The sequence below is a fragment of the Schistocerca gregaria genome, chromosome 1, assembly GCF_023897955.1.
Source record: "Schistocerca gregaria isolate iqSchGreg1 chromosome 1, iqSchGreg1.2, whole genome shotgun sequence".
In the NCBI taxonomy this organism is placed as follows: Eukaryota; Metazoa; Arthropoda; class Insecta; order Orthoptera; family Acrididae; genus Schistocerca; species Schistocerca gregaria.
Window position 1 is genome coordinate 411,077,862 of NC_064920.1, and position 15,069 is coordinate 411,092,930.

Consider the following 15,069-nt stretch of genomic DNA (forward strand, 5'->3'; position numbering starts at 1 on the left):
TGAGTCTATATCTCGATGAGATTAGATTAGTTTTTCGTTCCATAGATCCGTGCTGAGGAGATTCTCGTGGATGTGGAACATGTCAATTTTTTTAAAACTGAAATAACAATACTAATAGTATGAATATATACAATACATCATTTGTTTCTATTAAAAAAAAATCATCATTGGGCTAGAAGGAGTTGGCCACTAGTAGGTCTTTTGTGCTCTTTTTAAACTGATCTTTATTTGTAACTAAATTTTTTATGTTTGCTGGCAAATTATTGAAGATGAGTGTTCCTGAGTAGTGGACCCCTTTTTGAACTGATGTAAGTGTTTTAAGTCCTTGTGCAGATCATTTTTGTTCTTGGTATTGTATGTATGAACTGAGCTGTTTGTTGGAAAAAGAGATATATTATTTAGGACAAATTTCATTAAGGAGTAAATATACTGAGAGGCAGTAGTTGGTATAACCAGTTCTTTGAACAGGTTTCTACAGGACGTCTGTGAATTTCCTCCAAAAATAATACGTATTACACTCTTTTGGACTCTGAAAACTTTTGTTTGACTTGAAGAGTTACCTCAAAATATTATACCATATGACATTACAGAATCAAAGTATGCTAGCCTTTTCATTTTTATGTTGCCTATACTGCTAACACTTGAATTGAAAATACAGATTTGTTGAGGCGGTTCTGCAAGTTCTGTGGTGTGCTCCACCTCAATCATTTGGAAAATGTCTGTTTTTGACTACAGCATTTAGCAACTGACAAAAGATTCGTTTGATCTTTTATCGACGACCCGTAATCAGAATTAAATTTATTTTCCTTAAATATAACATCCACACATAATTAGTCAAAATAGATAGGAATACAACTGACCACTCTATCCTAACAGTAGAATTAAGACATATTATGAAAAGGAATGGAAACAAGGCCACACAAAAAATATCAAAATGCAATACTTTTATACTAACAAAAAACAATCTCGGAAAACTAACACACCAACTAAACATAACTAACTGGGACAAATTATTTCAAACTTGTGGTTCTAATGCGCAGTTAGTGTATGAAACATTCCACAATTACTTAATAGGGGTTTTAAAAGCACATCTTGTACCAAAGAAATATCACAAAACAAGAAAGGGTAAAATGTGGTACACGAAAGAGTTGGAGAATCTAAAAAATAAGCTAATGCTGTTAAAGCGCCTAGGCAAAGTAATTAATTCTAAAGAAATTAAGGATCTTGAAATCAACGCAAAAAAATTGTATAAGAAAGAGCTACAATTGGCTAAACAAAGATACAACACTAATCTCATAAAAAGTAGTAGAAACCAGTGCAAAACTGCCTGGACAATAATTAAGACTGTTAAAGGTCCAATAAGAAACTTTGATGAGACAGTCCCAATACCAGTTGATACATTCAACAAATATTTTGTAGGCTGTGCAGATGAAATAAAAAACTTGATCAGTAAACCCAATGTGACGCATATAGATTATCTTAAGACTGCAAACCGAAATCATAATCAGGCCGGACCTTCATTGAAACACCTTAAAGAGGTATGTCAAGACGAAGTTATCAAAATTGTCAAAGAAATGAAAAATTCACATAGTACAGATATTTATGATATGTCAAACAATTTACTGAAAGAAGTAATACCTTACATTGCAGCACCATTAACATATTCTATAAACTTGTATCTTAGAGAAGGGGTCTTTCCTGATTCTCTCAAACTATCCAAGGTGACTCCAATCTTTAAGAAGGGAAGCAAAGCTGAGCCTGCTAACTACAGGCCAATTTCACTAATTCCAACACTAGCTAAAGTCTTTGAAGGCATAATGTATCAGCAGATCTATGAATACCTAGAACTAAACGATATGCTGAGTACATCACAGTTTGGTTACAGGAAAGAAAGGTCAACCATACATGCCATAGAACTCTTAGTGAGTGACATTTTAGCAGCATTTGAGGACCAGGCTCACATACAGGTAACCTTATGTGACCTGAGCAAGGCCTTTGACTGTATTGACCACTCTGTTTTACTCTCTAAACTCGAATATTATGGAATATGTGGCAAAAGTTTAAAACTCGTCAAATCATACCTTAATAATAGGAAGCAAGTGGTAAGCTCAGGAAGTAATGTGTCAAACACACTTGAGGTTCAACACGGAGTGCCACAGGCATCTAAATTAGGACCACTTCTATTCTTCATACATATAAATGACCTACCGGCAAATATTAATGTAAAGACATATATGTATGCAGATGATACAACTCTGCTGTCTGTAAACCATGATTTTGATAAACTTGTAAGCAGTATGAATTTGGCAAAAGAAAATGTAACTTCGTGGTTTAATGCAAATGGGCTACTTTTAAATGAGACAAAGACCCAGAACATGTGGTTCAGTCTATCAAAGACTACAAAAATAGAAAAACAAAGTGCAAAATTTTTAGGTATAATCCTGGACAACAAACTAACATGGGACTTTCATGCAGAACACATAGCAGTTAGGCTGTCAAGAGTTATATACCTGTTGAAGAGGCTGATGTTCTGTGTGACATCGGAATATGTAAGGACAGCGTACTTTGCTTTTTTTCAGTCTGTTTTAAGGTATGGGCTAACGCTCTGGGGAAATAGCAAAAAAATAAATGAAATTTTGGTGATCCAGAAGAAAGCAATCAGAGTAATAGCAAAGGTAGATAATAGGACACATTGTAAACCATTGTTCATTAAATATAGAATTTTAACAGTTATTAATCTATATATTCTTGATAGTGTTAACTTCATACTTGCGGAACTACCTAATTTAAGTGTAATGAATCAAAGACATGACTACAATACAAGAAACTGTACTTCTCTGATCCTGCCACAGAATAGATTAGCAAAAACAAACAATAGCCATAAGTACATGTCAATTAAAATACATAACAAATTGTACAAATATGCCACAAGCATACCAATCAAATTATTTAAGGAAAAGCTACACAGCTTCTTGTTAATGAACCCATTCTATTAAATAGAAGAATTTTTAGAAATACCCAATATCAACTTAAGTTAAATGTGTTAAATATATTTAATAAAAATATTAGGTTAAGTGAACTGACGATGTCTATTGCATGTAATAATGCCGAATGACCAATAAAGAATCTGAATCTGAATCTGAACTGGCCAAATGCGTCCGCCGTCTTTTATTAGGAAAACGTGAATGCAAAATTAGTCCGTAGAGTCAGCTTTTAAATGCCTGAAGGTGCTGTCATATTAGAGTATTGAAATATTTGATATAGCTTACTTTTTTTTTTAACTGTGTTTATTGCAATATCGCTGAAGTACATTTCTATACACGCTGTGCCCTTGAAAATGATCACCAATTTTTTGTTGTTAAGTTGGCAGTTGATGTATGCAGTAAGCATTGTCTCGTTGTATTGATATTGAAACATAAGATGGCGTTGTGATGTGGATAATAGTCTAACTGTTGTAATGTGTTCGTCAGTCTAATATTCATTACATTGTTTCGTGTTTCGGTTAAAGTGTACATTTGTGTATGAGGTAAGAGGAATATTTTTTGTGACTTCTGTTACGCGAAAGTTAATTTGGTGTTGCCAGTGTTTGTAATGTTAAGAAAGTGTGTTGTTGAAAACAGCACGAAGTTATGTGCGGAACAATTTTGCCAGACAGTGTCAGCTGAATTTTGCAAAAATACATTATTGTCTTATTGCAGAAGCTTTTGTTGTGCAATATGGAGTAGTTCTATGCCAAGTGGACCTAATTTGAAAGAAATTTAAACAGACATTACTTACAGGATGTAACTACACAATGCCAAGTTTTAATAGAAGTTTCAGTGATGGGGCTGCAAAAATATTAACCGAGCTTTCCGTCAGTGTTGGAGAAATTACAGAGGGCTTACGATAAAACTAGTAGTAATGTAATGCCGAGGTTATTTTGGTTAGGTGTACAACTTTTTGTGCTCTATACCCTGTCAAAATCCCAATGCTCTCCTATTCACAATTTTCCTACAAAATACTATTAAAATTAACGAAGGAAACACTTGCAACAGTTCAACTTTTCTTCACAGCAATTTTGTAGCTAGGTTCTTTTCAATGTTTTGCATACTGTCACAGTCTAGCCCATTGGTAGACAACCTTTTCATCTACCACTCGCTTTTGTATCTCTCTAGCAAAATTTCGTTTCTGCCCATAAGTTCCAAGTAATGGTGATATTACAAGGTAGGGAAGTAAGTTCATAAAGTTTACAGCGTGCTAAAGCATATAATAATACTAATAATAAATTGTCACGTAGTTTGTCAAAATTTTGTGAAAACATGCAGAATTCTTTTTTAAACACCTTACCAACTATTACCCTCCATGAAAGCTGGAACACCCACTAGTGGGTGCTATGAGCCAGATTGAATACCACTGGTGTAATCCAATGCTGATCATTAAATGTTTACTTTATCTACATCTACAGCCATACTCTGCAAAGTGCGTGGCAGAGGGTACATTTCATTGTAACAATTATTAGGGTTTCTTCTCATTCCATTCACACGTATCTGGTACACCCCTGCCTACAAATTTAATTGTGTTTGAACAAGTCTTGAATCTTACGTTGTCTTGTGAATCTTGTTTCTAGCTCTCCTGACATTTTAGAAGATGTGGTAATCTTGAGTATGATGCACTCCATAGTTTCTGTAGGTTGAACATTTGATGCCTGAGGAGAATGACAAATCATTGTGAATCTCATTCTGGCTCATTTATTGTAATTTTTAGCGTGATTTGTTTTTGTAAAACAATTGCAGCAATGCTTTGCAAACTCAAAACTGATGGACGCAAATTATTGGTTGTGTTATAAGGTCATGGCCAAAGATAAAATTGCGTATTCCAACCCCCCCCCCCCCCCCCCCCAATCTCCTCAAAATTGGTTGTGGCGACAGACTAATATGTAGCACAGCTAGAGGCCTAGATTATACTGGAAGGTAACAATTTGGCTGTGAGTTGGCGAAGCCAGTGAATTTTAAAGCAGAAAATCTGGTTGTGGATGCAAATTAACCAGTAGTGAAGCTAATGGTTATGTCTGTGGCCAGAGTGTAATTTTCAGTCACCTTTGTTAATAGGTCTGAATTTTTTCCAGTTTGTGAGTACTTTAAATCTTTAACACAAGACAAGTATTATAGTTAGAAACTGAAAGGGAAAAAAGTTTATTGTTTACTATATTATTGCTGTTCATGCAGTTAAATATCAGCACCACTCACGACATTTTAATTTATTATTCTGAGCTACTAACTCTATTCACAACATAGTTTGCAAACTGTATCCAGGTATACCACGGAATGTACTTGCAAAATTGTATCACTGTAGGACACACAATTCAGGAGATATGAAGTCATAAACATTGAGATGGGTGAAGGACTTGATTTTGTGTAAAATTGACTGATCCAGACTATATTCTGTAGTGTTTGATGATTATAACACTTGAGTGACTTCCAGCAAACTTCAATCATAATTTCAAACATTTTCTAAACTTTTTTCTCGTTTACATGCTTAAAGTCAAACATTTAACACATTAAATGATTTGTCAACTAATGAGATGTTTGAAGCTGTTTTATAAGATTTTTCTGATGATACAAGTGTAGCTATCACACAAAATAGACAAAGAATTAACTTGTGAAATTGTAACTGATGTTTTTCAGAAAATCATTAAGTGGTTCTCTGCAAATGGGCTCTCATTAAACTTTGACAAAACACAGTATATAGGGCCTACAGTTCCACACAGTAAATGGAATGGCATAATTGATAAATATAGACTTCAATCAGAAATCGGTATCTAAAGTAGAATATTCAAAATTTCTAGGTGTATGCATTGATGAGGGATTGAACCGGAAAAAAACACGTCTAGCATCTGCTGAAACATTTGAGTTCAGCTACTTATGCTATTAGGGTCATAGCAAATTTTGGCGATATACATCTGAGTAAATTAACTTGTTGTTGTTGTTGTGGTCTTCAGTCCTGAGACTGGTTTGATGCAGCTCTCCATGCTACTCTATCCTGTGCAAGCTTCTTCATCTCCCAGTACCTACTGCAACCTACATCCTTCTGAATCTGCTTAGTGTACTCATCTCTCGGTCTCCCTCTACGATTTTTACCCTCCACACCTGCCCTCCAATGCTAAATTTGTGATCCCTTGATGCCTCAAAACATGTCCTACCAACCGATCCCTTCTTCTAGTCAAGTTGTTCCACAAACTTCTCTTCTCCCCAATCCTATTCAATACCTCCTCATTAGTTACGTGATCTATCCACCTTATCTTCAGTATTCTTCTGTAGCACCACATTTCGAAAGCTTCTATTCTCTTCTTGTCCAAACTAGTTATCGTCCATGTTTCACTTCCATACATGGCTACACTCCAAACAAATATTTTCAGAAATGACTTCCTGACACTTAAATCTATATTCGATGTTAACAAATTTCTCTTCTTCAGAAACGCTTTCCTTGCCATTGCCAGTCTACATTTTATATCCTCTCTACTTCGACCATAATCAGTTATTTTACTTCCTAAATAGCAAAACTCCTTTACTACTTTAAGTGTCTCATTTCCTAATCTAATTCCCTCAGCATCACCCGATTTAATTTGACTACATTCCATTATCCTCGTTTTGCTTTTGTTGATGTTCATCTTATATCCTCCTTTCAAGACACTGTCCATTCCATTCAACTGCTCTTCCAAGTCCTTTGCTGTCTCTGACAGAATTATAATGTCATCGGCGAACCTCAAAGTTTTTATTTCTTCTCCATGGATTTTAATACCTACTCCAAATTTTTCTTTTGTTTCCTTTACTGCTTGCTCAATATACAGAGTGAATAACATCGGGGAGAGGCTACAACCCTGTCTCACTCCTTTGCCAACCACCGCTTCCCTTTCATGCCCCTCGACTCTTATGACTGCCATCTGGTTTCTGTACAAATTGTAAATAGCCTTTCGCTCCCTGTATTTTACCCCTGCCACCTTTAGAATTTGAAAAAGAGTATTCCAGTCAACATTGTCAAAAGCTTTCTCTAAGTCTACAAATGCTAGAAACGTAGGTTTGCCTTTTCTTAATCTTTCTTCTAAGATAAGTCGTAAGGTCAGTATTGCCTCACGTGTTCCAACATTTCGACGGAATCCAAACTGATCCTCCCCGAGGTCCGCATCTACCAGTTTTTCCATTCGTCTGTAAAGACTTCGCGTTAGTATTTTGCAGCTGTGACTTATTAAACTGATAGTTCGGTAATTTTCGCATCTATCAGCACCTGCTTTCTTTGGGATTGGAATTATTATATTCTTCTTGAAGTCTGAGGGTATTTGGCCTGTCTCCTACATCTTGCTCACCAGCTGGTAGAGTTTTGTCATGACTGGCTCTCCCAAGGCCGTCAGTAGTTCTAATGGAATGTTGTCTACTCCGGGGGCCTTGTTCCGACTCAGGTCTTTCAGTGCTCTGTCAAACTCTTCACGCAGTATCGTATCACCCATTTCATCTTCATCTACATCCTCTTCCATTTCCATAATATTGTCCTCAAGTACATCGCCCTTGTATAGGCCCTCTATATACTCCTTCCACCTTCCTGCTTTCCCTAGTTTGCTTAGAACTGGGTTTCCATCTGAGCTCTTGATATTCATACAAGTGGTTCTCTTTTCTCCAAAGGTCTCTTTAATTTTCCTGTAGGCAGTATCTATCTTACCCCTAGTGAGATAAGCCTCTACATCCTTACATTTATCCTCTAGCCATCCCTGTTTAGCCATTTTGCACTTCCTCTCGATCTCATTTTTGAGACGTTTGTATTCCTTTTTGCCTGCTTCATTTACTGCATTTTTATATTTTCTCCTTTCATCAATTAAATTCAATATTTCTTCTGTTACCCAAGGATTTCTAGCAGCCCTCGTCTTTTTACCTACTTTATTCTCTGCTGCCTTCACTACTTCATCCCTCAGAGCTACCCATTCTTCTTCTACTGTATTTCTTTCCTCTATTCCTGTCAATTGTTCCCTTATGCTCTCCCTGAAACTCTGTACAACCTCTGGTTCTTTCAGTTTATCCAGGTCCCATCTCCTTAATTTCCCACATTAACTTACCATGCCTATTTTCTTTCTCTGCTTTTGTATGGCATCATATTCTTCGGTAACTCATCATTGAGTAAAAGTGTTCATCACACAAAAGCATCTAATCAGAATAATCATCCAAGATCATCCTGCAGACACTTGTTTAAAGAGTTAGAGATCTTCACTGTAGCCTCATAATATATATATATTTGTGGTCTTCAGTCCTGAGACTGGTTTGATGCAGCTCTCCATGCTACTCTATCCTGTGCAAGCTTCTTCATCTCCCAGTACCTACTGCATCCTATGTCCTGAATCTGCTTAGTGTATTCATCTCTTGGTCTCCCTCTACGATTTTTACCTTCCACACTGCCCTCCAATACTAAATTTGTGATCCCTTGATGCCTCGGAACATGTCCTACCAACCAGTCCCTTCTTCTTGTCAAGTTGTGCCACAAACTCCTCTTCTCCCCAATCCTATTCAATACCTCCTCAGTAGTTATGTGATCTACCCATCTAATCTTCAGTGTTCTTCTGTAGCACCACATTTCGAAAGCTTCTATTCTCTTCTTGTCCAAACTATTTATCGTCCATGTTTAACTTCCGTACATGGCTACAATCCATACAAATACTTTTAGAAACGACTTCGTGGTACATCTATACTCGATGTTAACAAATATCTCTTCTTCAGAAACGCTTTCCTCGCCATTGCCAGTCTACATTTTATATCCTCTTTACTTCGACCATCATCAGTTATTTTGCTCCCCAAATAGCAAAACTCCTTTACTACTTTAAGTGTCTCATTTCCTAATCTAATTCCCTCAGCATCACCCGACTTAATTTGACTACATTCCATTATCCTCGTTTTGCTTTTGTTGATGTTCATCTTATATACTCCTCTCAAGACACTGTCCATTGCATTCAACTGCTGTCTCTGACAGAATTACAATGTCATCGGCGAAGGAGTAGGTATTAAAATCCATGGAGAAGAAATATATTCACTTATCAAATTTGTTATTAACAATGTGAATGAGTGCAAAAGTAATAGCTGTGTACATGGTTACAACACTAGGAGAAAGGATGATCTTCACTACTCAAGGTTAAATCTAACTTTGGCCCAGAAGGAGGTAAATTATGCTGCCATGAAAGTCTTTGCTCACTTACCTAATAGCATTATAAAGTCTGACAGATAGCCATATAGCATTTAAAAGGAAATTAAAAGAATTTCTAAATGGCAACTCCTACTCATTAGATGAATTTTTTGATATAGTAAGTGGTTAATTTCCCCAACAACTACAAAAAAAGTCATGTAATATTTTGTGTAATGTAATATCTTGTATAGACACCTTTTATTAACCTGACACGCTCCACATCATTACGAAGTGTCGTATTCATGATCTATGGAACAAGTACTAATCTATTCTATACATGGGAGTTTTATTGTTATAGGTGGTTTATTATAATTATGCTGGCTTGTGCTAATAACACTTTGAAGCTGTGCAGTACTTACTGGCTGCTAGATTATATTAAAGTGGCAATAAATGGCTCTGTGTCTCTATGGGAACTGATACTCTCTTGGTGGCAGCCTTCCCAGTGACTGGTTACCACCAACAACTAAACATTGAGCATATTGGCCATTGTGTATCTGTAAATGAGTAATTGGAAGTTGTGCATTTCTACAGTTATCTGTAGGTGAACATTACCATATTCCCATTTTAGAATTATTTCCGCTGTCATAATTTATTGTTTGTAATAAGAATGGATATAAAGTAGAAATATTAGCAAATATACAAAATTACTGAACCTGAAGAAACTAAAAGTTACCAAACATTGAATATAACTAATTTGTGTAAGCCTTAGTTATATTTGCAAACTCATTTTGCAGTGTATGTGTGGTCGGAAAAAAGCACACCAACAATTTGCATACCAAAAAAAATCTGCTTTTGCAAATGAAACAAAAATATAGAAGCCTGTTAATATTTAACAATGTGTGGTCAAACTTATTAGTTTCTGTTAAAAGCCAACATCAAATTGGCCAAAACTGACTTTCGCCGAAAGCCGTGGATCTTTTGTACATTGAGCACAAGTTTTACTTAACATAGTTTCATTATGTAGGCAATGTAAATTTCTTTCAAATTGGATCATTCCTCAATAGGTCCACTTTGTATGGACTCACCCTATGAACAGAATGAAAAAAACAGTGCATTTACTCTTATTGCAGGCAGTGTGTGTGTGTGTGTGTGTGTGTGTGTGTGTGTGTGTGTGTGTGTGTGTGTGTGTGTTTGTTTTAGCTCTGGTAAAATTTTTATTTTACAGTCAGCATGGCGATACCGCCATATATTTTGGGGCCACATCCATGGGCCACGATGATGGCCCAGCAGCAAGCGGCACATGCTCAGCTAGCAGCTGCTGCACAGGCCCAGGCAGCTCATGTGCAGGCAGCACATGTTCAAGCTGCTCATGCTCAGGCTGCCCATGCACAGGCAGCACACGCCCATGCACAGGCAGCACATGCTCATGCTCATGCGCAAGCTGCCGCACAGGCACAAGCTGCCCAGGCTGCGCAGCAAGCAGCACAAATGCAGGCAGCAGCAGCAGTTCAACAACAAGTCCATCCACAGGTTCACCATCATCCTCCACCTCCTGTGGTTCCACCCCCACATAAGCAAATTGAAATTATAACAGAGGAAAAACTGCAAGAAAAAGGTAAGTGTTTGCTGTTAATTGCTTTGGTATCTTAGTAATGCATTCTTCAATGTGTGTTATGTACTTGTCATAACATTGTGATGTGTTCAGTTGAAATTGTTCTCCGAATTGTTATTATATTAAACAATAAGGTGGTGTCAATGTTGCATTATGATTAAATTGTAAGTGGGTGACTTACTGCTCCTGTGTGAAATCTTCCCTGGAGTAGTGTGCTATTCTGGATCGCTGGAAGTTGCAGTTTCCTCGGTGAGAATTGGGCATTGAAATTATAACCATCACATTTTGCATGGTGGATAGGAGACATTATGATGCTGTTACTGATTCTTCTGCCTGTTCCATTTGTTGGTGATAAATGCATAGCATCTGCCGTTTATTAGTGTATGAATCCTGATCGGGTGTGTAATTTTATAATTTTGGTCATTGTGTGGTGCATATTTTGGAAAAGAGTAACATTGACTATTCATATTGCCTTGTTGGATCTTTTACTGGATTTTTTTGAATGTCTGTGTAATGCCAGCCTCACAAAAGATGCAGCTTATTTTGTACCAATGAACCGTGTATTGAACACACCAGATTTCTGTGGTTTATCTCATTTTACATTCATATTGCAAATTAGTTTGTGCATATAGTTACATTCTGAAAATTTCAATGTGTTTTCTTAACAAAAATAAAAAAAATATATACATGTTATGAGCTACTAAGTCTTACCCACCACCTTTTAGTGTCCCTGGTACTCTCACTAATATAACATAGTTTTTTGATCAAATATCACCCTGATATACTATTATATATATCCGTTTGTATATCACAGGCTCATCTGCTTTGTTTTTGAATCTTTCAGCATTAAGTTTCTTATCTTTTTTAGGTTGTCAGTCATGGTTTAATCTTAATTTTTTACAAATCTTGTGGAATTAGTAATTTTCTGTAGACTATGTTTGGTAAAACCTAATAGAACCAGTACTGTTGTGTAATTGTTGAGCAAACAATAATTGTTGCACTTTCCACTAAGTCTGATAGGAGTAACGAAAGACACCTGGTTTTAATTACTTGAAGGAAGAAAGAAGCAGATAATCATAGTTCTTCATGACAATAAATTTAAACTTAATTTCTCATATCTCAATTTAATTATGGTCTTGTGGTGTGTAGTATGTCAGGATGGGGGATGTGATCACCAATCTGTGACTGGTGCTGTAGACCTAAACATATATTATGACTTGCCACCAAAAGCTGCTCATAAAAACTTTTCTTAATAATACAATCAGTTTCAGTCCACAGACCGTCATCAGGTATCATAAAAGAGTTAGAACAATGTACAATTTGATATAAAAACAATGTTGTTAAATATATAAAATTCCTAATTTGTCAGTATTGGCTAATACTAATATAAAATACATTGTCAGTATTAAAGATTACCAGACACAATGTAACATGAAGGAGAGCAGTGGTTAGACACTGGACTCGCATTCGGGAGGACGACGGTTCAATCCAGTCCGGCCATTCTGATTTAGGTTTTCCGTGATTTCCCTAAATCGCTTCAGGTAAATGCCAGGATGGTTCCTTAGAAAGGGCACGGCCGATTTCCTTCCCTAATCCGAGCTTGTGCTCCGTCTCTAATGACCCCGTTGTCGGCGGGACATTAAACAGTAATCTCCTCCTACGCTGTCTGGTATCCTTTCCCAAACAACCCCAAGGAGAGCAGTATGTGGTACATTTTTACTAATGATGACGTAACTTGCATAGCATTTTTCAAACATTTATGGGCTGTGGAGGGGCAGCACCTTGTGAAACTGCACTTACGGCGTCCACGGCTCTTGCATTGTGTTCGGTAATTCGTTCATGTTGGTCATAACCAAACGGGTGACAGTATATGGTAGCTAATAAGAATAACTAAATCTAATGATTTCTATAGGCAGAAGATGCAAATGGATTACAATTGTTTTTGGTATGGACTATGGGAGGGAATGTAGGTCTGTTGACAGACCAATAGTATAGACCGAAGCCTAGGTTAGGGTGGAATGTGACAGTTCACTTGTGAGTTGGTGAAGTGACCAAATGTCAATACGAAAGGACAGTTGTCACGATTGATTTGCTTCGTAGCATTGCCCGAAATAAGTGTTTGTCACTGCAGGAACCTACCTGTATTTTGCTGAAAATTTGGATGATATGGTTAAATTCTGACGTAATAGAACAAAATACCAGTTTACTTTATTTATTAACTGTAAGAAATTACCAATGAACATTGTCATTGGCTACTGACAACCAAATTACAGAACAAGATTGTCACTCTGCAACGGAGTGTGCACTGGTATGAAACTTAATGGCAGATTAAAACTGTGTGCCGGACCAAGGCTCATTTAGTTCTGCAAGTTATGCAGGAAAGCTTCTGTGAAGTTTGGAAGGTAGGAGATGAGGTACTGGCAGTATTAAAGGTGTGAGGCCGGGTCTTGAGACATGCTTGGGTAGCTCAGATGAAAGAGCACTTGCCTGCGAAAGGCAAAGGTTTCGGTCCAGCACACAGTTTTAATCTGTCAGGAAGTTTCATAACCAAATTACAATTCATCGCATTCAGTTCCTGTTGTTCATCATACATGTTCTTACCAACGTTGGAAAGCAACACACAACAGCTGTGTATATGTTATGTGCAATTCTTCAGGCTATCTCGGCGATATGTTGACATGTTGAATACTTAGGTCTTCTACCGGTTGTTCTTGTCATTCTCGCACAGTATTTAGATAGCGTGACTTGCTATCTGCTTTAGGTGCTCCCTGAGACTGTCTTAGTCTCGGGGAGCACCTGAAGAAGACAGCAAGTCGTGCTGTAGAAATATCGTGTGAGAACAATGGGACCAACTGGCAGAATACACAATTATGCAACTGTTAAGTGTGGTTTCGCTGGAATTTTTATTAAGCTCTTGTGTCAACCAAACAACTCGGCTGAACTGCAGTAGTGAAAATCCTGTAATGTTACCTTTTCTTGCATTTAGTTGAATAAATAATTTTATTCTAAATATTTCTGAGCAGGTAAGCCTTAAGTAAATAGGCTAATAGGTTATCCAAACAGTATTCTTTGGGCTTCTCCTTCACTGCCTATTTATACAATCCTTTGCCCCTCTTATTTCAGAGCATAGGGAAAATCAAATGCTGTCACATGTCCCTTCTCTAACGTTCCGATAGCCTCCCGTATTTGCCTGTTCATGCATCAATTGGTTATTGATTGAGTGTTCATTTTTATTGTGCCACAGCTCAAAAATGGCAGCAGCTCCAATCAAAAAGATTCTCTGAGAAGCGGAAATTTGGTTTTGTTGATGCACAGAAGGAAGATATGCCTCCAGAGCACATTAGAAAAATAATTCGCGACCATGGCGATATGAGTAGCCGCAAGTACAGACATGACAAGAGGGTGTATTTAGGGTAGGTACTCTAAATATTGTGCATTGGTACATTTTAAATGAGGAAATTATTTCTCTAATTGTTTTTATATAATTGCAGAGCTTTGAAATACATGCCACATGCAGTCATGAAACTACTAGAAAATATGCCAATGCCCTGGGAGCAGATTAGAGATGTGAAAGTGTTATATCACATAACAGGAGCCATAACATTTGTAAATGAAATTCCGTGGGTAATTGAACCAGTCTACATAGCACAGTGGGGGTAAGTAGTAATTATATGCAGGTATTGTTGTCATGCTTTGTAACACTGTAATACTACATTAATTTGATTCAATGGTGATGGTATGATGATGATTGTGTTATGTCCAACATCGTGTACAAATCAACCCGTTTTCATCAGAACAATGTGGATTATGATGCGTCGGGAGAAGAGAGACCGTCGACATTTCAAGAGAATGCGGTTTCCTCCTTTTGACGATGAAGAGCCTCCATTAGATTATGCTGACAACGTGCTAGATGTTGAACCATTAGAAGCTATACAGATTGAGTTAGACATTGAAGAGGATGCTGCTGTGTACAAATGGTTTTATGATCACAAGCCACTGGTTGGAACTAAGTAAGTATTATGGATACTTTTGGAATTGATTTTATTTTGCATCTTATGGATAGTCCATTAATGAACCCTGTTTTCTATCCTATGGTAGGCATGTGAATGGCCCGACATACAGGCGTTGGAATCTAACTTTACCACAGATGGCAACATTGTATCGCCTGGCCAACCAACTGCTGACAGACTTGGTTGATACAAACTTTTTTTATTTATTTGATCATAAGTCATTTTTTACTGCAAAGGCTCTAAATATGGCAATTCCTGGTGGCCCTAAATTTGAGCCATTAATAAAAGATTCTAATCCAGCGTAAGTATTTG

General features: G+C 37.1%; 1 protein-coding gene across 1 annotated transcript in view; it reads left to right on the forward strand.

Moving 5' to 3' along the window:
- The first annotated feature begins 3,334 nt into the window (after positions 1 to 3,334).
- LOC126349809 (pre-mRNA-processing-splicing factor 8) overlaps positions 3,335 to 15,069 on the forward strand; it is a 103,801-nt gene continuing 92,066 nt past the window's right edge. The window contains exons 1-6 of the mRNA XM_050002460.1: positions 3,335 to 3,526; positions 10,361 to 10,750; positions 13,992 to 14,160; positions 14,239 to 14,403; positions 14,542 to 14,757; positions 14,846 to 15,058. Coding sequence (XP_049858417.1) covers positions 10,366 to 10,750; positions 13,992 to 14,160; positions 14,239 to 14,403; positions 14,542 to 14,757; positions 14,846 to 15,058 — 1,148 coding nt within the window. The 5' untranslated portion in view covers positions 3,335 to 3,526; positions 10,361 to 10,365. The remainder of the gene's footprint in view (positions 3,527 to 10,360; positions 10,751 to 13,991; positions 14,161 to 14,238; positions 14,404 to 14,541; positions 14,758 to 14,845; positions 15,059 to 15,069) is intronic.